Source organism: Numenius arquata, chromosome 10, assembly GCF_964106895.1.
Source record: "Numenius arquata chromosome 10, bNumArq3.hap1.1, whole genome shotgun sequence".
NCBI lineage: Eukaryota > Metazoa > Chordata > Aves > Charadriiformes > Scolopacidae > Numenius > Numenius arquata.
This window is the reverse complement of record NC_133585.1, coordinates 15,628,169-15,651,540: the sequence shown is the minus strand read 5'-3', so window position 1 is coordinate 15,651,540 and position 23,372 is coordinate 15,628,169. Positions and strand designations below refer to the sequence as shown.

The window sequence follows — 23,372 nt, the reverse complement described above, 5'->3', positions numbered from 1 at the left end:
TGCAAGCAGGGCACAGGAGAGAGTGCGCGGGAAGTGCAAAAGTAACGCCGGAGCAAAAACCGTCCTTGATTCTGTATCACTTAACAACATGTGAAACTTCTTCTTACTTGCAGACAAAATACGAATTCTACTGATCTATCTATCTTTGGGCTGTGAACATAAAATCTGTTCTACAAGGGCTGTCCTACAGGTAACGCAGCCCTCCACGGAACCTGGGGCCTGCCCATGTGTAGCAGGTGACAGACTAGGAACCTATCTCCGCTGAAAACCATCTGTGCCGTGTGAGAAGGAAGTCGGGCTCAGTTAGGGCTTGGAAGGCGTTTCCCTCAAAATCTGACCTTTTAATATGAAGAGAAATTTAGTATAACACAATAAAAATCCTGTTTTTCGAAATACATGCATACATCTGTGAGCATGGACAGGCTGATCCAGAGGTTACCATTATAAAAATCAGCTGTGTCCAACAGTTACCACAGTATTATCAACACTATTAGAGGTTCCCGCACCCTATACTTAGATTAGGAAATAACTGTGGTAGTTGTGTGGTTTCCTTTTGGCAGCTGCTGATCTTTTAGTGGTGACCACTGCATAATACAATGAGCAGAAATGGTACTTGCTACACCCAGCGCAGCTGGTCTTCTGCCATCACTGCTATGCAATATGGAGCTAACCGGTTGCTGTTTGTAGCCCAGCGAAATCCCAACACAGACAGTACCGCAATAACTGAATTTCCATTGCTGAGCAAACTCAAAGGCCAACTGGTTGGAATTCTCCTGTTTAAATGATGTATTTTATCACTGGATTTCACATGATTAAAGCTGTACATTTTTAATTGAAAAGTTGAAAAGCAGGAAAGCAACCAACCTCAGATGCATCTTGGGGTTTCTGTGCATTATCTTTTTCCTTCTTGCTCTTTTGGTTTTCATTTTTGATGCGTTTTGTTCCAGACACTTTTGTTTTTGCTTCACCCTCCTGGGAACTGTTATCCTGTTTTCGAGGTTTCACTGGAGGCAGTGGCTTATCTTCCTCTCCTTTAATAAATCTTTCATACGGCAGGATTAATCTAGGGGATTAAGGAACAAATAATTGATCAGATTTTGCCATTCTAGCAAAGAACAAAATGTATCTACTATGAGCAGTTTACTTAATAAATCCATTTTCTTCATGCCATAAAAGCAACAGTGTAAACTCCAGATCTACAAATCCAAGTATGATAAATCAATTTATTTGGCAAGATTTTCATGTGGCGTAAATTCAGTGGAGTTGGAGTTGGTGTGGATCAGTTGTCAGTAACACTGCAGTGGTTTATGTGGCTACACCAATTTGTACCAGATGAGGATACGAGCCACTACATTTTAGACCAATTTAAAAAAAAAAAGTAATCCACCATTTATTTTTATTTTCCCTCCCTACCCTTAAAAGCGTGCAGCAAACCCCAGGAAAACAACTCCAAAGCCACAGCCAGCTTGATAACAGCTACACAATTTCCAGGCTGGTGGTTCACCTGCACGCGAGGGCGAGTGCCAGGAGCCCGGCAGAGGAGGAGAGAGCAGGGCTGCAGGAAACCCGCAGCGGTGGGCGCAGCACGATGCGACCAGCACCAGCCCACCCGTGCCACGCACCCATACGGTGACCGCCACCACGCTCCCTGCCTTCACCAGTGACTCTTTCTTAAGGAAGAAGGATAGAGGAAAAGAGTTAAAAGCGAAGGAATTTTTCAGTGTTCGAAAATGCACGAAATGGCTTTAAATAAGCAAGGAAGAAACACAAACAAAAAATATCCTCCCCTGAAAGCACCAAAGACAGTGAGTTTTAATCTATCTGTTTTCCCTTTGCAATTCTTGATCTGAAAGGAAAAATAACTGATATAATTAAAAGGGATGGATTGCATTACAATCTCAGTTTCAACTTCAGTGATTAAAGTTTTTATAATGCATTTGGTATGATTAATGACTCACTGTGGGATTAATACAAGACTCAGACTTTAAAAATATGAACTTTAATACGGCAAACATAATTTGTTTTAAAAAAAAAAAGAGACAAGTTGACTCTATGAAGAAAATGTACTTTGCTTATAAACAACATAAATCTGTTCAAATACCAGGAATCCTTAATTATCTTTAATCTAAGACTCCAAGGCAGAAACCTCTTTGGTTCAGATATTCGTTTGTTATCCTAGAATCAGTTTCTAAGCATGCAATTTTGATTTACATACTTAGATGTTCAAACACAGTTTGGGCTTAAGAGAGCAGAAATTAGATTGCTCGTGATCATAATATTTTACATTTTAATAAAATACAACATAAATTATGTTAAAATATAAACCTAATTTATGCTATATTAGAAACAAAATTCATTAACTGAGCATGCTCTGACATGGTATGTGCAAAGAGGCGTGAATAATACTTTCTAGCCCTGAATTTGGCAGGGCTCCAGTAATGAAGCTAAGCAGAGCCCACAGGGAATATTCATCTTCAGATCCCATTACAAACTGAGTTTAAACATGTTACAGCTGCTAAAACTGGAAACTGCTCCCTCTATGCAAACTTAGCAAAATAATACGTAGTTGCCAAATACCTGCTTCCCACTGTAATATTACAGTTAATGTTTATATAATAAAAAGCATAACTAAGCAGAATAAGAAAAAAATAATCTTGTTCATACTTGAGGCTGCTACATTTCATTCGCAAAGCGCAAATATTGGTGAAAACACCGAATTCCTCCCCACGCTGCACAAAGCACGTCGGACTTCACTAGCGGCAAGGTTGGGTTTCACACAGGGCAACGCCGAGGCCGCTCCACCATGTGTTAAATATTTAGAATCGCTCTTAATAAAAACACGTTTTATTACGATAATTGTTAGCACTGCGAGGGGAGTGTTTGACTTTTGTTTTGTTTCCATGGGAACAAGTCGCCCATTAAAAATCTACATATTCCACCCGTAAAGGTTTCAGAGGCTGTCCTGCGCCCCACAGGAGACGGAGATGCTCCCGGCCCACGAGTGGGGCTTCCCGTGGAAGATGCCGTGTGATCAACCCCATGGCTATGGCCGGGACGGGAGCAAGACCCGGGTCGACACCATTAATCACCGCTCGCGTGCTCTCCACCGAGCCTTGTAGGGTAACACGGGACACAAACTCCTCCTCCTCCTGCTGCACCTCACCAGAACTCATTAGCTTTGGTGCTAATTAGTAACCGTGGCTTAAATTTCCTTTTCTGATCTTAAGGGTTCATGTGGGAGTACAAGGTTTTCATTTTAGTTATTTTTCACTGAGCTCAGCAGTTGGCAGGCCGACAGCAGTAAAAATACATTTCACATAGCCAGTCAAAGGCCCGGAGCCAGCGGCAGGAAATCTGGAATTAAATGTTTCGTGTATTGGGGAGGCGGCATGACTAAGGTAAAAACTGAATCAAAACACAAGGATGGCTTGTTCTAGGACTTTCCCCTCCCGGTTGGAAACGAGGGCCGTTCCCTACCACCGCCGAGGTGGCTTTGGGGGGCGTGGGGAGAGGAGCCAGGCAGGAACGTGGGCTGTGAGACCCCGGGGAGCAGCACCCAGCCGAGCATCGCCAACAATTGCCGCTTCACGTAGAGATTTCCGTTGGTTGCAATTTTCACTGAATGTTTTTTCAGTTATCCTGTCAGGGTACAACACAATTACCCACAGGATATGATCTTATCATTTGATTATTAGAAGTTTTTATAGCGCAGGAGTAATAAAGCTAAGACAGCTCTCGGAACATGTAAGCAGCCGGCTCACATGCCATGAAAGCAGCCGGCTTAGCCAATTTAAGGTCAATATTGCCCAACACAGGAAGAATGCGATCTGCTGTTAGCCAAATAGTTTAGCAGAATGTGACATGTCTGAAACCAACATGAGATTTTTTTATTTTTGTCAAATATTTGCAGTGCAGGTAAGATTTAATCAATCTTTGCGCAAGGAGAGGTAAAGACGACGTCCAAAAAACCAGAGCCGGATCCCTCGAATGTCTTGCGCTTTGGAAACAACAACCACGTTTTCAGTTGCTTTGAACTGTGGCTGTATTTCAGCTGTGGCGGGGGGGAAGTATCAAAGTACTCATAAAAAAAGGAAAAGGGGGGGAACATTTTGTGGTCTAAAGAATATTTACTTGTAAAGCCTGCGAGGAGACCAAATAAAAGGGTCTTTATCACGATCAAGATTCCAATATTAAGATTAATAAAATGCATTATTTATAAGTCAATTAACATAAATAGAATATGTAAGCACTAGTGTATTAAAAAATCTTTCCACAGGCAGCAGATTTTTAGCAGCATGAGGTTTTTTCTTTTTTTTTTTTTTTTTTTTTTTTTTCCCTGGAATAATACAAGAATAACATTTTCCAGCCAAGAGCAGAAACAGTAGGGGAGTCTTTGCTATCACAGGGCTTCTTATTAAATTCAGTCACTGTGAAAAGCCAGGCTTTTTTTTTTTTTTTAAATAAAGACAACTTAAAATCAATACAAGTTAGATTAACAAATCAGTACTATACTAATCCTGATTTATTACAATCGGCAATATTAAGTTTAATCACGTATAAACTGCTACTCAAAAAAAGATTTTGCTTTACTAAGTCCTGAATTAAATAATGGTGCAGTGTACTGAGTTTTTAGATCTGCATCATCTGATATTATGAAAAATTCAATGTACTTCTCCGCAGCAGATGTCAGAGGTCAGCAAATCTATTACAGTAATGTAAGTAATCTGGCTTTCTGCCAACCTTTTTTTAAAAAACACTGAAGCAGATAATTTTATATTTACAAATTCTAAAATCCTCCAGGGACTGAATCTCGTTCCCAACAAAAAGCAGAAACTTCACATTAGAGAAATGTATTTCACAGTATATCAAACATGTCTTCATCATTAGCATTTCATAAAAAGAAAAAAAAGCCCTTAATCTTTATTAGTCAACATTTCTTTCCCAGCTACAGAACTAACAATACAAGATCTCATCTGAGCCAGTAACCACTACATTTTCACGTATTGATTATGCAGAATGAATGACTTTTTTGGCCCGACTCTGCTTCACAGGACACATGAGAGCAGATCTATTTATAGACACGATAAAAAAAGTAGTTACAATAATGCAAAGGATCTGACCAGCCCAGAAAGAGGAAGGAAATTAAATGTTAAGGCTGCCAGTTTCCTCTTTAATTCTCCCCACTGTGTATGGATATGACGGGGCTCTCGGGCTGGGGAGGAACCATATGCCCAGGACACACAGGGTGAAGGAGGCAGTTCAGCACAACCCCTACAATATTTTTTATATCGCTTGTTTCAGTGTTTATTTTTGTTTTCTTTCTGGCAGAATAAAATATTCCACCACGTCTCCCATTGACATCATCTTGCTTTCTCAAGGGCTACAAGCCCAACACAAAACAGCGTGCAATGGAGCCTCTGAGCCACAAGAATAATCTTGGAAGGACTTAAAATACCAAAGCCCATTCCTTGGGAGATGCTGCCCCATTCCCATGGTTGGCCAGAAGGTTAAGGAGGTTGATTGCAATAGGAATGGAAAAAGATTTAAATCTGCTCCACCAAACAAATACAGCAACTGGTTAACCCGTGAAACTCACTGCCAATGGATATGTTGGGGCCAAGGGATTAGTGAAATTATGCAAGGATTAGATGCTAATGTAAATCATGAGAATATTAAGCTCTTAGAGTTTCAAAAACACTGAAAAAGGACAGGCAATAAATCTCTTTACTGGTAGGAGTCTGGAAAACACTTTCCTCCTGGGCACATTATGCCACAGTGGCTTTTGCTCCTTCCTCTGAAGGCAGTGCCGGAGCTGGGGGACAAGACGCACGGTCTGCCTGGTTCAACAGGGCAACCACTTGGTTCAATAGGTCCTCACAGCAGCCGGGCAGAGCCGCCCACCCTGGGGCAGCTCGGGGCAGCTCCAGTGACAGCCCCCACAGCACGAAGGGGCCCTATCAATAACCTTGGTAAGAGAAACCCGATTCTCGTTTCCTAGAAACTCGGTGGCAAAACATTCAGTTGTTTTAAGGGACCAGCAGGAATGCCTGAGCTCTGACCCCAAGAGAAGTCTTGTATTTTTTACGCTGATACTCTTCAAAAGGCATAAATCGTGGCGCAGTGCTGTCAGTATAAGCACAGGGAACAAGCCACCTTCAACAGCAATCAGCTGGCGGGGATGGCCAGGAGCAGGAGGGCAGCTCTCCTGGGCACCAGCGACAGATTCCCAGCAGAGAAGAGGGGAGAGGAATAACCCAGATTCTAAGGCATCAGCCTGTTTTCCGAAATGGGAATATAAAATACATCGAGGAACTCAAGCAGTGTGTTCCTCAAGCCTGATTTCCCCGGACCACATTGTACAATCCGGGGGTTACAAAAGCAAGCCTTGCATGCTTTTGTGCAGAGCACAATAGCAATAGGTTTATTTGCATTTGTCTGAAGTACAAAACTGGCATGCATTTTATCAGCAAAGACAAAATATGTTTGAGTTCAATTTTCTTCCCAAAGAACTTTCCTTCCTTAAAGAAATGGCTCTTTCATCCTTTCATCAACAACTTTCCTCACAGCCCACTGGGAGTGCTGGTGGGTAATGAGAATGGCTCAATGCTGAAAGGTGGGAACTGCGCTGCTGTAAGAGAATTCAAAGACACTTTGTTTTAAGTAAACTGGAAATTAGTGACATTACAAACACAGCTGTTGATTTAGCTGCACAGCCAGGCGAGGGACGCTCAGGCACTCTCGATCCTACGGCTCAGCAGGGGGAGATGAACAACCCCAGTCTTTTGACTTCAATGCAGATTTACTGCATGGGAGATTCAAATGAGGGGTGACGGGGACAGAGCAGCTTCCCCAGGTCACTCTACCAAAATTGCTATAAGCCTCTGTGCCACAGTCACCATTTCTAAAGGCAGACGTGTATTTTGTTTGGTAGGTGCATATAGTCCCTGCAACGCTTGGTGCCTATGCTCAGGACAAGCTTACAGATGCCATTTTGTATTGCCTCTGGGGTGCAGGAACCCTGGAGGGTCTCCAAAATCCTGCTGACCCTCCCTGGGAGCTCTGAGCCACATCTCCATTGCATAAAGTTGAACAAACTAGGGGCAACCCCTGTCATGTTAGCCAAGTCCTGCAAGTACAAGGTGGAGATTCCCAGCAGACATAGGGAATCTGAGGGGAAAGATCTTACTCTCCATCCCTGGTGCTGCTGCTGAAAAGGAGAATGGCACATCTCCCATTATGCAGCACCCTCTGGGGGCAACTCAGCTCCCAGCAAGGAAAAGGGGCTTGTCCCCTTGTGTAGAGCCTGCCCCTAACTCCTGGGGGTCAAGAAATGAGGTTACCACACGAGACACGCTTTGCCTGATGTTAACCAACCCCAAACACCCAGCTCATCTGCAGGGAGTGCCGGGACCTCAAGAGCATTGGGGCTGCACAGCCTCAGCGCCCAGTAGGCATCCACACACATGTGTACGGCAGGGACACCTGGAAAGTCCCCCTCTGCTTGGGTGACAATCCACCTGGGAGCAGTGGATAGCACACAGCAACCCCCAATTCTGGTGGGACAAACTCTTGGGTGGAAATAAGGATGTGGCAACTCCCTGCAAGGAGAGAGATCATCTGTCTCCATGCACTAGAAGGCAGTGCCTGACTGTCTAGCACACTCGCACCCAAGGACTCCCACTGACTCTAGTACTGGCCAGTAAGTCTCCAAGGCTAGAAACCCAGAAATTTTGGGAAAAAAAAAAAAAAAAAAAAGTGTGTTCTCAGATGTTTTGAATGGACAGCTAAGGATCTGTTTTAATGGTAAACAATTACATTCCTCTGTCATCTGATACTTTTTAAATTTTGGGGAGGGGGGAAGCTTTCTGATTTTTCAATAGTTCCTTTGTTAAAGCATCTGTTACTCACATAATTGAAAAGATGTTTGTTCAGTGGTATGCTTGAGAGTACAGTTATTTAATCTTAATGATAAAGCCCTGAGGGCAGAAAATCATAAGTAGAAACCTCTTGTTATTTATCAAAAAGGGAAAAAAAAAACAAACCAAAAACTCAGGAAAAGAAAGAGAGAATTGAGACACCTCATCTATCTTCATGCTTAAATTCATGCTTGATGAAAAACTACTGAGACAATTTGCAACTTGTGAAGTTTTCTGGGAGTCTGGGACTAGCTGAAGTAAGAGGGGGGCAGGAAAGTGGGGTGAAGACAAAAATAAAACAACCAAGTTAGTACGACAAGAAAAAAACTGCTGCTTGGCGAGTTTTTTTGGGTCAAACAAAGAACTAGCTGTAGTTTGCAGCATGACATAACATTTGATTAATTCTTGCCTGAGGATGTTTTCACACTTAGCAGTGTAAATCAAAACCTTCTATTAATTACAATGTGTATTAAAAGATAACCATAAGCATTTTCATGTAGATGCTATACTATCCTATTTTTTGTTTCCTCTGAAAGATTGGCTGCTATTTCCTACAAACTCCACTGAAATGCTTACACATTACCAAAGTTATCCAAACCCTTTAACAAAACCAAACAGCATTTGCATGGAATGAGGGGCTCTCTTGCATATTGAATTACACCGCAATATCCTTAGGGTAGAGAGACTTTACGGCTGTTAAAGGGAAACCATGTAAGGGACTTATTTTGACCCTCCTTGTGTTTCTGAAAATATGTAATATTTATGTGAGCGATTTACACAGAAAAAGGGCAGAATGGGCTCTGAAATGTACAAGACACTGTATCTCCTGGGGTTTAGTCCCCTGGTAAGGGACAGATGTGCAGGGTGATCTGGAAGTCCCATGGGGCCACACTCACAGCCAGAATAAAACCCTCTGCAGGTCTGTGTCCAAAGCTGGACTGTGAGGAACCACAACCCACCCTGGGAACCCATCTCACCTATCTGCTCCTCATCAAGTCCCAGGTGGTTGTGGCTCTGCAGAACACTGTCCCACTCAGCTGCCTGAATTTGATGAGAGCAAGAAGCCTAATAAACCCCTCTCCAGCTGGGTTGGACCAGGACAGCCTGGTTTTCAAGGTGCTAGTGACTCACAAGGGCCAGGATATGAGACACACTGCTGAAGGACATGACCTGTGGGATGCTCTGGGTTCATCCCTGCTGGTGACCCCAAGGGAACCAGGCTCCCTGCAGCACCTGAAAAGGTCAGGAAGGCTACTGCTCTATGGGACCGTCCAGCTGCCTGCCATGACACCTTCAAACCCTGACACATCTCTCCACTAAAGCAGCCGAGTAGTGTTAGTTACTGCACGCTGCTGCGCACCACAATTCCCCGGCCTGTGCGTGTTTGTGCGTAGCTTGTGCACGAGGCTTGCTGTGGAGGAAACCAAGATGAATCACAGCCAGAGGCAGAAAAAGGCCTCAACAGGCAATTGCTCGTATTTTTGTTTCGTTCAATGCGTTTTATTGGGAACTTTATATACCTTGCAAAATAGTAGGTTGGGTTTTTTGGTTTGGGGTTTTTTGGGGGAGTGGTGGTGGTGTAATATTTACGAAAAATCCCTATCAATGACGTCATCAGCAGTGCAGAAACACAGCCTATCGTTCACACCGGAAAACTAAAGCTGCCGATCATGTGTTTCGTGTAAAAGCGAAAGAAACCTCAAACCCTGCATGTGAAAACCACATCTGCATTATTAGGGGAAGGCAGCATGGGGAAGAGTGCTTCGCAGAAAAGTAGCCGTTTCTGAGGGCTTCCTGATAAGAGAGAGAGATGTAGGGTGCTGACAAGGGCTGTAAGAGCTTCACAGGAAAGGTTCAGGCTGAATCAGCTAATACCAACCACACACGCCTCTAGCTTTCTGTGATCGTGCAGGGTAAGTGCATTACAGGAGCACAAACGAAGAAAGTAACGACCAAAACAAGAACAACCCATAGGCTCTGAGCAGTCCGAGTTGTGCACAGAGCAACAGCCCCACGATGGGAAAACATTAATGCTTTTTATATTGGTAATCATCTGTAACATGAGCAATTAAGTACAGTACTAATGGACTATAGCCAAGAGCCTGGTACTAATATTAAAAACTGACAGAGATGAATAGGTTTGGAAGGAAAACTAGGCTGACAAAGACATTTTTATGAAGTGCTTGGGCCTATTTGGAATAACCCAATCAGAGGCAGGTTCAGACCAGCCATGCCTACAGTGACAATAACGCATTCATTGGCATTATACGATGCCTGCTATGCTTTAAATAAAAACACCCATTGCTTCTACTCAGCAACCTGCACTTTCATTATTATACTCATTAATAAAACAAAAGTTGTCTAACTAATATACAAATAACACTTACTGAAACACTGGCAGCCTCGCCTTGTTTTAAAATGAAACCAGTTACTGGAAACGCAAACCGTACTACATGAAAAATGAATCAGTTGATAATGCACACAAAATCTTTCTTTCCCTTTTACCAGGGAAACAAAGCAAACACCTCACCAACCGAAGCACGATGTCTACCTATATCACAGCAGCGGCAATCACCACAACCCCTGCCCCAAACAGGGGGGCGAGGGGAGGGGAGCAAAGCACTCCCCCCCAGCCTTTAAATCTGGCTTTGTTTCAGCATTTGCCGTCCTTGGTACCATGGGTCTGCAGCAACGTGCTGGCTTTTCAGAGGTTATAAGCACCTCTTGAGAAAAGCAGCATTTCTTCACAGGATTTGCTAGACAGAGAGGCAATTCTGCCTTCTCCACTTCTTGGCTTTTTTTTTTTTTATGTTGGGGTTTGTTTTTTTTTTTTTCTTTTTTTTTCCTTTTTTTTTTTTTTCCCCTTTTCTTTTTGCCCTTTGAAGTTGGGTGTGAAACTCCACCTTGCAGAGGGGAACTCGGAGAGGACAGGAAGGTGGGATGCAGAACCTGAATGGGACATCCCACTCCTCAGCATCCTAAGAATGTCACTGAAAGGTCACTGCCACATCAGCAGCCTTGATATGTTAAAGGTGGTGCAAACAGCTAGTAGCTTCTCTGTCATCTTGGAAGAAAGCTAGTTAACACAACACGGATGTCCTTGAGATCTAGTTGTAGAGATGAATGGCAAGGCTAATTCAAACAGTGTCAGGATCACTGAAGTTAGGGAACTGCCTGTTCTGCCCCCAGTAAGCAAGGAAAGGCCGGTTGTATTCAGAAAGGAGAAACCATGAGGTTTATCCAGCATTTACTTCCCGACTTAATTCAATTTCCAGTTTAGCTTTACAGCTCACCTTCAAGTTAGTAAATGTATGTGTGTCCTGAATCATGAATGTGTATTCCTGCACTGCAGTTCTAGTTTTAGATTAAATGTCATCTGAGCACTTTGGCTATAAATGAGCATTACATTTACAGGTGCTGTAGTTAGAATTACCAGCTGAAACAAACCATGAATTTCATTTACTTTTTTCCAGGTCTGAGGCTTAATACAGCTTTCCTGCGGTGGAAAATAAAAGGTGTCTAACACTAGAAATCTAGAGATTGGACCAGTCACTGAGGTTTTTTGTATATGCATTTGGTTTCTCAGACCAGATCTGGTAAAGCATATTTTAGGTAAGTTCAGGGCTAACCTAAAGATCCTACAAAACATTTTCTCCAAATGCCATCTTTTGACAGCCTGCCAGAGACTTGGAAAATAGGTGCTGCCTCATATCAGACCTAACCCAAAACCACACAATAGACCGGCATCCAGGAACTCAGATTTGAGCTCTTCAGTGTGCTAAGACCAACCTAACCATAAACTAACAGACTCTTCTCCGACTGGATCAAGGCAAGCAGAACTGCTCTTGGGTAGCCTGGAAAGGCTTTTCAATCTTGAAGGCACCACGAGGATGCTCAGGTTTTCTAGTGAGCACAACAGGCTTTGTGGCACTTTGTAGCGTACCCCTGAGTAACTGCTGAGTAAGACACACAGATGAATCCCTGTGCATCGGAGTGCAATTCAAGGGTTTTGCATGTTAAAAAATAAATCACTAGCATGAAAGAGAAAGAGAGAGACAGGGATTCATGGAATATTTGTGAATGGTTCATTTATTTTTCCACAACTGCAAGATACGCTCTCTCGGTCACTCTAGGATTTGAACACAGAACCCAGTAACACTTGCTCCCCGTGCAACTTAAGCCCGCAGAGACCCAACTCTCATGTATGCCTGGATCTCCTCTGTCAAATAAACAACATCCTACGAAGCACCTCTGGTGAGGGAAGACCCAGACCGCCAGTTTGAAACCCATCAACTGGCGTGGGTGCAAGAAGCCCTGAGACTCTCAGGGCTGTCATGATAGAGGGGAAGAACCCAATACCCTCAATCTGATGAAACAAACTCCACAACGCAAAGGCGGGGAAAAGCCCTGTCTGGCATGCACAGCAACACACTCTATTTGCGCTGCTGCTTGGCTCCATCTCCAGAAAGCTTCTAACTCTTAACTTTTATATTGGCATAACAGCAACTTCTTTGTGCACCCAAGTCCTTTATGTTGGAGATATCTCCTGTAAATGAAGGCGATCAACGTCCCCCTCCATGAGGAGCACAGCATCCCCCTTGGAGTGGCCAACACATAAGGCACTAGGAGGCGGGGAAAAACTCCCCACTGAGCACAGCTCTGCTGTGCCGCCTTGTGCACAGGCAAGTACAATCTCTTCCTGACCTCAGCAAAGTAACTTGTTTATGCCCAGGAACAAGAATCTGGACTTACCTTATCTGAGCCTGAAATTGCAGAGCTTTTATTAACATTTGCTTGTCTAAGGAAAAAAAAAAAAGCTGCTTCTAAAAACCATACCAAACCAAAACAACATTCCAGCTCCAGTATTTTATTCAATGCATGCTGGCTTCACAAGCCCTGGAAGTTATTATCTACATGGGAAGAATAAGAAATCAACAGGTCTGACCAGCAACAATGGCTGCAGAGAGTGTTTGGCAGCAGCTTGCAGGCAGGGAGGAGGGAAGGAATGCAATGAAGAAGAGGAATGCAATGCTCTGCATGACCTACAACATTAACAGCACCCTGCATTGTGGGCCACCCCATTATTTTGATCACAACCACAATTGCTTAATTGGTATTCCTAAAAAATGACAGAAGACAAGTGTTTGCATCAATTAGCTGTCGTTTCTTATTTTTCCTTAAGTATGTTTTGCTCAATTTTTCAGCTTCTTTAACCGGAAAGCTGTTGTAAAAATTAAGATATGTACCACAGAAAAATCAGATGCTTGTTTTATTTATTTAGTCACTGGAGACATACATTCTGGTTTAAAGTACAATGGATTATCTGACTAAACTGTTGGGGAAATATTGTCTATATCTTTAGGAAGCCTCTCTCCCCCTCTTTCTCTAATTCTTTATAAAATGCTTTGAAGGCTCTCCAAATTAATTTTTTCATTATTAAACAAGCATTTCAGATTTGTTATCTTACCTTTCATAATGTCTGCGAGTACATGTAGCAGCACTTGTGCTTCCAGGGTTACCACCTAATTCATCATAAATATGTTTCCATTGTCGACGGGCTGTTATCTGTAAAAACGGCAATGGAAAATTTAATCTTGCATCTTTACAGATTCAACAGTGTTTGAGTTCACAACAACAAATGCATGTGTGACACTTTCAGAACAGCATGTACTACACGCACTATAAAAGCCCCTACAGAATATATAGAGTGCACAGGCTTCGGGTGTCTTTTTTTTTTTTTTTAAATTTAACACTACATCTATTTTCTTTCTCTCTAAAATGGAGTGATCTGACTGATTCATTATCAAGTCACAAGCAATACAGCCTCACAAAAGAGAATCTCAATCAATATAGGGTCATTAACCATCAGAAGTTATGCAGATAAATCCCACGGTGAATTATGAAAATGAAGCTCAAACCATATTCAGCACAAATAATGATTACATAGTTATTTTAACTGAATTAGAGAAAATAAATCTGCTGCAAAACCCAAATCCACCACAGAATTCTGTAAATCCACAAAAGCATAGTCTGTAACTCTATATGTTACAAGCTGTTTATTTTTATCCATTTATGTCAGTAAAATATATAGATCAAATAGTAATGAAATCTTAACATACTCCAATGTTAATATTTGAGCTATGTACTTTATTGGACCACGCTGATGAAAATAAACATCTTGTAACATATTGAGTTGCATACCATGGTTCTGTTTTTTTGTACAGAAATTAGGATTATACAGAATAACAGATGGAAGACCTGGCAAAAGAATTGTTTCTGAATACCACTTCATTATTTTATATATTCTGCTATATTTAAAACAGGAAGAAAAACAGGAATAGGACAAGCACAACAGATCACCCTCTTTTGCCTGCAGCTCATAAAGAAGGCCAGTGGAAAATTGTGGGGGCAATTTGGGGAGAATTTTGTCATTTTCTGTGGAATGCTGTGGATTTTAATATATGCAGCCCTGGAGGCTTCCTCAGAGTTACCCACAGAGCAGTCAATGGCGTTTATTGAGGAGCTAAAGGCAGCAATCAGAAGAAAACAAATATTACAACTTGCAATCTGAGGCCTGTAATTTTAATCTAAACAGAAGAGATAGCTACTGTCATTAAATATTACAGGGTAAAAGGTGTTTCTTTTTCACTCAGTATAAAAGGAAAATCCTTCCTTTGCAGAAATCATTCTCTGAAGCCAAAAGCATGGCTGGAGACTAATCATTTGATAATGTTAAAATTTCTTCAAGTTTATTGTTTTTACAGTTCTCCTTAGAAAAAATCAGCACCTCCAACTCAATTGTAATACCTGTACATAGTCTGCAACTATATATACTTGAAAAAAAAAGCAAGAGTATCTTATCTTGAAACTCATCTAAAGCAAAATGGACCAACTGCATTAACTAATTTTATTTTGTCTTCTGTAACCAATCCAAAGACCACAGGCACAAGAGAGAGACTGCAATTCAAGGATTAGTTCTGCACAAACGAAATTTTTAAATAAAAACCAAACACTCATCTGAGGAAAGGTTAATTTTAAGTCTGTTTTGTTCAAGTTCTTATACTGTCTTTTCCCTAGGCTACCAACACTTCTAGCTATTATTATTACTAAAGGTGTTGAAGAACTAGAGTCCTAATAAGCCATAAAGAACATCACCTCCCGAGAATATGAATGGATGCTCCTTCTGCAACCTGAAAGGTCAAAAAAGAGTTGGACCAAGTACACTGCTGTGGAGCAATGCCTGGATGAGAAGCTGCTTCTCATCCAGCCTTCCACACCTATTCCACCGGACCTCAGGACAGGCACAGGATCTCAGCACGGCCAGACAGTTCTTGCCTTCTGGTAGCTTCTAAAAATCACAAATCCCCTGAGGACTGCTGCAAATAGTTCTATATTAAATCAAGTCTCTGGCAGCCTCACAGACTAGGGGAACAAAGATGCACAAAGCCAATCTGGGGACTGTGCTCTGGCCCTCTGGCAAGCACGGCCTGGCTGGTTTGCAAGGCTGTGGGCCAGGACCTGATGCTTTGGCTAAGTACAGTGATGCTGCGCACAAGCTATAAATTAAGGCAAAGGATTAGTCAGCAAGAGGACTACTGCAAGTCCCCTTTTAAACATCCTGATGTGACTAAGAAGCATGCTCTCAATTTTTAATAGAAAAATGGTAACCTTAGAGCCCAAGTCTCATTAACTATGAGCTGACTCAAGAGTCAATATGCAAGCTGGAACATCAGCAAACACAACCATCTTTGAGGGGAAAAGGGAATCCCTTTGACATAATTTTGGGTGTCCCTCTCCTCTAGGCTGTTTAGAATAATAGTATTTACATAAACATTTGCCCAGCTTTATGCAATTCTGCCTCTGCAATGGACCAGAACTCCTTGGCAATCAGCAGAGTTGTGCCCTCACATCTCCAGAGCTAAGTTTAAATTTGACATTGCCTGAAATGACTGTTAGTCTAACAAAGCCTGGGGTTCAGGTTTCCCCTCCTCTAAAAAGTTTAGGTTTTATGCTTAATAAACTTAACTGATAGGTAGCTTCCCATTCCAATGCTGGCTTTAGTTTTAAAGTAGTCTTCTGGTTTCAGACCCCTCCCACAATTTGTCCCAACCTACAGGTCCACAGAGCTGGACCCACTGGAAGCCAGGAGCTTTGAAAACCTCCATGACGTCTTTCCCAATCAGCACACTTTGGTGTTAAAGCAAGAGATTGGTCTGCTCAGGGACCTGAGAACAGACCTGGTTCCTATAAGCACGGTATTAGGCAGTGACCGGTACTCACGAACAACCCAATAAAAGCAATGATCCTATCTATTAGAGGACTGTTTATACACATGCTTTTAATGGTGTCTTCTGCGTTGAGAAATCTTAAGGTCTTCTGCACTGCAATCCCAGCTCCCGTCCTCATGAAAAGGCTTCTTGCTTATTTCCTGTTGCAGATCTAAAGGGGGATTTTCTCGTCATGGTATGTGATGTTCACAACACTCTTCAAAACAGAGCTCTGGGTATTAGCTCTGTATGAAACAAACCCAGGTAGCTTAGCATTCCACTGATATATCAGTTTCTTCGGGCCTGCCCAGACGCAGGACTGCTGTACTTGTCAATCATTAATTTTTAAAAACTAAAGCACTTTATTGTTGCTTCCAGGAGGCAGCAGCTAAATGGGATCCCACTGACCTTTGGCAAAATTTAAGCTGCTACACACCAAAGGTTAAGCTCCACCTAATTTTCTTTTTACTGTTTATCTTTCTAAGACATCTCCAGGTAGAGTCCATTCAGCAACACAGCCTTCTGCTAACGTGCCAAGGCACTCCTTTCGTGTTGGCTCAAAAGGAAAAATACCACTTCATGACTTGCCAAGGACAACTCTTTAGGTAAGTCCTGGAAGTTTCCCATCTATGCATATCTGCACCTTTTACTCACTTGACTTAGGGTGACTGAGAAAATTCCAGGCAATGGCTGTGAAATGCCATTGCAGCTGAGCTCCCTAGGACGTGACATTGTTTTGTACTTCATCCAGGGATTTGGGGACATTTTAAATCATTCATACTGTGAAGGTCTGCTATAGAGAGTGCTTTCCAATGCACTCTCCTATTATTAGTAACAAAGATGCTCATTTCATGTATCTTTGTTTAAGAGAAACATGATCCCACCAATTCCGAAGAGACAGCTTCATCTGTTAAGGACTTAAACCAATTTGTACGGGTTGCTATTTTTATTAAGCCTGTATTATGTCCAACAAGAAGTACATGGGAGTGTGCTATTACACAGTTATAGATGACAACTAACTAAGAATTAGTAATCAAAAAGATAACAGACAGAAGAGAAATGACCCTCACAAGTACTCCAACTAGAGAGCCCTTAAATATGACATATGACACACAATCATGACTTGACAGTAGTAGATATCCCGTATGTATATTCTGTATGTACAGGTAATACTCTCTGTCAAGCCTCACTGGATGCATTCCAGCCCCTGATACATGGCAATAAAGGAAAGTCAGACAGATGGCTAGGAAAGTTGTTCTCTGAATCTCAAATCCAATCCCTGGCTGTTTTAATTCACTTTTTGATCCTTATTTGACAGCACTGGACTCAAGAGTTCTTGCACTGTCCTGTGAATCTGGGCCAAAGCTGGAAAACACCAGACATAATCTCTGCTTGTTTCTCAAAGATGTTTTTAAAGCCCCGTCGAAGCATCTATACGTGGACAAGGTGGATAGGACAGGGGATGAAATTGAAAATGGGCTGATTGCCATGGTCTGTGAAACACAAAGATGTAAAGTTTGCAATTGCTTTAACTGGGAAGGTTTCTACACTTATTAGTAAAATAACTAGTCATCTGACCAGTGCAAGTTCCTATATGTGATTTTAACCAATCTTTTATTTGTTTCCTGTTCATAAAATGGCTGTCACATGCTGAAGCCAAGTATCTGCTTTAAAATACTCTTTTCTTTACAATACTTCCAAGAGAAAAGACCCATTTCTATCCCAATGCACAAACCAGAAACTTGTGAAACTTTAAAACAAGTTAAAGATGATGAAGCCCTTATAATGGACAAATGACTTGTTCAAGTCAGACGGAAGGGTCCATATAGATAAATGTGTATTAATCAGGGTAGGTTCAAGAAAGCCTTTGCTCTGCACATGACTTATCATCAACAAGTATTGTCACGGTGCGTGTGAGTGGTGGATTCTGGTTGTTATTGAACTACAGCACTCACTGAAAATTCCTACATCTAAGCAGACCTGCCTAAGATTCTAGAACTGATACTGAGGTCCATGTCACCCCAACGCCTTGCTGAAAAATGACACAAATCAAACACACAAGCCTCTCAGCAATGCTCGCCATGATAAAATATATACAAACAAATGCAGCTTGGCAAATTCAATGGGTATCAACTGGCCATAAAATAATAAAAAAACAGGGTGTACACAGGTCAAAGTATTGCAACAGCTATTGGATTAACATTCAGGGAATGTAAAGCAAAGGCAGATCCATATTGAGGATGAGACTGTTCACAGAAGAGAATGAAGTCAGGAAACCTCACGCTCTATGTGCAACTTAAAGCGCATTACAAGGGTCCTGCGAACTTGAGCTCATCTGCAGAGAGCACTGATGCCACTCACATCCACAAAACCAGAATCAGGCCCATCACTTCAGCCAGAGTCACTCTCAAACCAAAGCTGGGCTCCCAGGTATCAGAGGGTGGGAGCTATGCTTGCCTTGCCATTTACTGACCAGCAAGCAATCACTTAGTTTCTTCGCTATGAGGAACGTTGGTACATGTTCTATGTTTCCACCGTACATTTCCATCAAAGGTGACAAATGCCCCTAAACAACAGAGAATATCTGTCACTAAGGACAGGCGCTTTGAGACAAGGGTGGACTGACGCTACTCCAGATGACATTCTTACATATGTGATCCTTTCCCTCTGATCCTCTCACGTTTCTGCTGCTGTTGGTAGACTTGGCTCTCTGGCTTCGTGTTCACAAACTCACCATCCTATTCCTGCTCTGCCTCAGGCACCGAGGTTCACCTTCGCCAGCATCTCTAAATCCATCCCTCTCATTCTGGCACTAAAACTCAGCTCTATCCAGCAAGCCACGTTGGCATTCCTGCTTCTACACCCAGTCCCTTCAGATCTGAAATGTTGCTGTGAAACTCAGCCGCCTCCCCAAGCACTCTGAAGACACTACTCTCCTTTCAATCTCCCTCCCCACTTTCCCTTGTGCTCTGGATCAAGTTCAAGATTTTATCCCTCATTTTCATTGCACTTCACAACTCACGGCAATTACTGTTGGCTCATAATTACAGTAACGATCTATCTATGGTAGCTATTCATTCATATATACCTGTGAGCACACCTACGCACACCCCTGTACATAAGCATGGTATGTGCTGATTAATGAAAGATAGAGGAACACAAAAAGCCAAATCAAGCGTATATTTTTGTGGAGATTGTGTTAGATTTCATGTTTCACAAAATCCCAGCCACACCCATGCTAATCAACCTGGGCTGCTGATTTACAGAACAATATGCTTTATTGTATGGAAGGAAAACAGTGAGTTTTATATTTTGGTTCAAACGACTTTCAGTTTCTTGATAGTGCATTTCTTCCTGTCATTTCTCTACAGCACAGATATGTCCCAGATTACTTCGTAAACAAAGCAAAAATAATTTCTTTCATCCAACTGCGGCAGGAACTGAACAACTTAATCTGATCATTGTGTGCAAAGAAAATATTTCCAATGACGACATCTTCCTATGTCAATTGGTTTTTATTACAGATGTCATCTCGATGTGCCATATTAATGCAGCTCTTTCTTCTCATTTCAAGATTTTAATCTAAGTTTGTTGCTCTAATATTTTATTGCTTCAAAATACATGTTGTAAAATCCATGGCCATCACATTTTCCTGTAAGCTAAAAATAAACTGCTCGTCAGATACGGTTAGCTGATAAAAAGTGTCAGAGACTTTTCTGAATTACTTTGATAACTTCCTGTTTATGTGGTACTGACCCTTGTCTAATAAAGATCTTTTACACTTGGAATAAGAGAAGATACTGCAGTATACTATTCCTTAATGGACAATGCTGATTACTTTTGAAAGCCTTTAATATATTTCCCATATTAGACATGAACAGATGTCAGGGATGTTGCCAAGTGAAATTTCTTTTATGCAATCTTGGCTTGTCGTACAATAATAGCCCTTTCTCAACATGGGAAAAAATTACAGACCCAACTAATTTCCTTGACAGGGAAGAGTTACATATGTTTTCCACTTGTAGTTTTTACGACAAGTTTACAATTTTGCCAAATCTGGAACTAATTGGGACTGCTTCCAAAAATGGTCCAATAAACCCACAATGTGTACAGCTAGCCGAAAATGCAGCAAATGGTTGTTTGCTTTTACATTTTTTTTTCTAACAGGGAAAAGTTAGATTGCACAATTATTTCATTTAAGTTACTTAAACACTTACTGTTTCATATCCTCCCAGTTTTTGAGCAGCTTGAAACATAGTCCAAAGGTTAACTGTTAGAGGGACAATAAGTATTTAGATAAGCATTGCATTAACCAACATATTTCAAAGAAATGTAAATTAAACAGTTTTTAAAAAAGAAAAACAGAGGAAAAAAAAGCTCAAAGCCCCTGAAATAGCTCCTGTGAAACATTTTCCAAAGAGGTATTTACATAAGCTGAAGAGTAAATATTAGCCCATACTATATATATTTTTAATTACATATAAGAGAACACACTTAGATTCCTTAACAGGACGGGAAAAATACACTGAGGCAAAGGTAATAGGCTCATTTGACTTTGCTGATAAGCTGTACAGTATAATGACTGTAGCATGTTTCCATAACTTTGATAATAAAAATTACTCATTGGGAAGAATGTTGCTTTTAATTATTTGTTTAATACTGATTTCATTAGCAAGCAAGCATGAGCCACACACTGGCTCACAGAGAAAGCCTATTGATTAAACAAAAACATCCAATATTTACTGCAGCTCTGATAATGGCCTCCATAATCAATAAACAATAAGCTGCCTTCTAACGGGTCCTGTGCGAATGAACCTGGGGGGAGCACAAATGAAAATTACCATAATAATTATGATATGAGTGTTTGTGCTTTGCCCACAGCCATGTGGTGGGAGGAACAGAGGCAACTCAATTCAAAAGATGTGTTGGGAGATACTTGTAACTTCCAGCAGAACTCCTCCCCTCTCGTGTGCTTTTCATCCTGGCCCACTATTCGGCCCACTATTCCATGAGGCCACTTCTTGCTGCTGGTGTGTCACTAATTTTATTTTATTTTATTTTATTTTATTTTAATTGCTAGAAGAAAAATTGATGTCACAGCTCTATGGAAGATGCATGCACTATTCCATCAACAGTGATTCCCCATAGTCGTACTACAAATACTTCAGGCCAGACTCAGCAATAACGCTGCAGATCACAGAGGACAGGATCTCTTCCTCCACGGGGGGATGCTCTATTGTAGCGTACATACTGCTTTTCCCCACTAACCTATTTATATTGGCAACGTTTGCACAAGTCTTGCTGGACAAATAGAGAGCCCTGTCCTGCAAACATTTCTGCTCTTCTCAGCATACTTACTCTTGGCATTTAAGTATTTGCCGGATCAGGCCCCTAATTTATAATGAATGTCAGGCAACTTTCAGTGTATTTCAGCTAAATATTAGCACAGGGCCTTACCCCCAGTGGAGAATTTTAGAAATACTATTTTAGCTTGTCTTTCAAGCCCACCCTGTCCCCATGCTGGAGGGAGTGTAGAATAAAATGGGGGGGGGGGGGAAATCCTCTCTTCAACACAAAACGTTCTGAAAGCCTCATTGAACCTTGTACTGTTTCAAAGCTATCAAGAGCTTTGCTTAGGCCTTGATTTAATCTGAATCAATGCATAATGCAACGAAGCTGTTCATAGTACATTAATTTTACTTCCATTTCAAGCAGCCAGTTTTCAGACAAACACTGTAATCATTCGGAGTTATATAAGTTTATAATGGCTGCTGGAGGCCTGTTGCAATCAGTGCCAATTGCTATTAGGTATGTAAATTGTTATGTAAAACATACAGGTTTGACATTCTTCATCAAAATAACACATGGTTTTAATCTGAGAGATAAATTAGCGTAAATAATATTTCAATCCATGGAGTGCTCCCTTTAAGGAAATAAAGTATCATTCAAACTATAGACAAGGAAGAAAAATACCCCTATTTACAGCTTTTGTTGGAAACTCTGAAAGATCTACATTGCACTGCAATATTTATGTAAAATTTAGTTACAACTGTATCTTCTCCACCTACAATTGCTTTACAGATTGTGGCACTACAAACTGTACATGCCAAAGCAATTCTAAACATTGCATTCTGTATTAAACAGATACAGTCTGGTTTTATATTCTCCAAAGTCAGTAATTTATTAACTATAAACACATTTTGGGGCTTAAAAATACGATCCCTTTTGTGCCTTTCTTGACCACTTTTAAATGTCTTCCTTTAATATTTGTCCTTTCATAAAGAACATCTGGGCACAATAAAGATACGTCATATTATTAACTCAGAAGAAAGGCATTACAGACGCTGCAGATTTACAAAACAGAAAACTAGAGAGTTTTCAACATGCCTATTTCTAGTCATAATCAGCGGATTTAAACCTATAAATATCCAGCAGCAACTACCCCAGAAGGAAGAGATGCAAATCTAGGCATAAGACAGTGAAATGCCTGGACTGGAAAATGTGTAGATATAAACACGGTCCCCCCCATCCATAAAGCTTTAAAATAGGCTTTGTGTGCAAATGCTTTCTCCAGAGAAGCCAAACCATTCTAAAATGTCAACAAGAAAGTGAGAAAAAGGATACTTACTCTGCTTAAAACCTAAATAGGGTATTCGTTCAATTGGTGTTTTCCTTTCTTTCATATATTTATAAAGAGCCACAAGGAAAGCCTGCTCATCAGCTCTGCATTCTTCACCTACGGCAATCTTTGATTTATCCTCACTTGAGCCTTTTTTACAGTTGCTGTTGTTACTCTTGGGTTTGGGCAAAGCTGACTTAGCCTCACATTTTACCTGGGAAAAGAAAAGATGTCATATCAGATCTGGGTAACTTTTAATTTTCACTTAAGGAATAAATACCCTTTCCTAGAGGAATGGATTGTTGAAAAAATGAAGGCCAAACCATGCAACTGTGTTTGAGGGGAAACAAAGGAAGCTATTTATAGAGCTAAATGTCTTGTTCTGAATCTTAGTCACAACATTTTTAAATAGCCACATCTTTAAATCATTATAACCCATTGGTAATGCTCTCCAGATCTGCATTTTTATGACTATACATTGCTATGTCACAGACAGCTCCCATCTTTCACATACACTTGCCATTAGCAAGTCTAATAATAACGTTCATTCCAGGATTGACACCTTGAGCA

At 41.2% G+C, this 23,372-nt stretch overlaps 1 protein-coding gene across 2 annotated transcripts in view; it reads right to left on the bottom strand.

The window, feature by feature from the left end:
- ARID5B (AT-rich interaction domain 5B) overlaps positions 1-23,372 on the bottom strand; it is a 119,998-nt gene that overhangs the window by 5,234 nt on the left and 91,392 nt on the right. For both annotated transcript variants that reach the window (XM_074154774.1, XM_074154773.1), the window contains 4 exons: positions 22,812-23,016; positions 20,401-20,453; positions 13,384-13,481; positions 865-1,063 (listed from right to left, as the gene is read on the bottom strand). In XM_074154774.1, the coding sequence (XP_074010875.1) occupies positions 865-1,063; positions 13,384-13,481; positions 20,401-20,453; positions 22,812-23,016 (555 nt within the window). The remainder of the gene's footprint in view (positions 1-864; positions 1,064-13,383; positions 13,482-20,400; positions 20,454-22,811; positions 23,017-23,372) is intronic.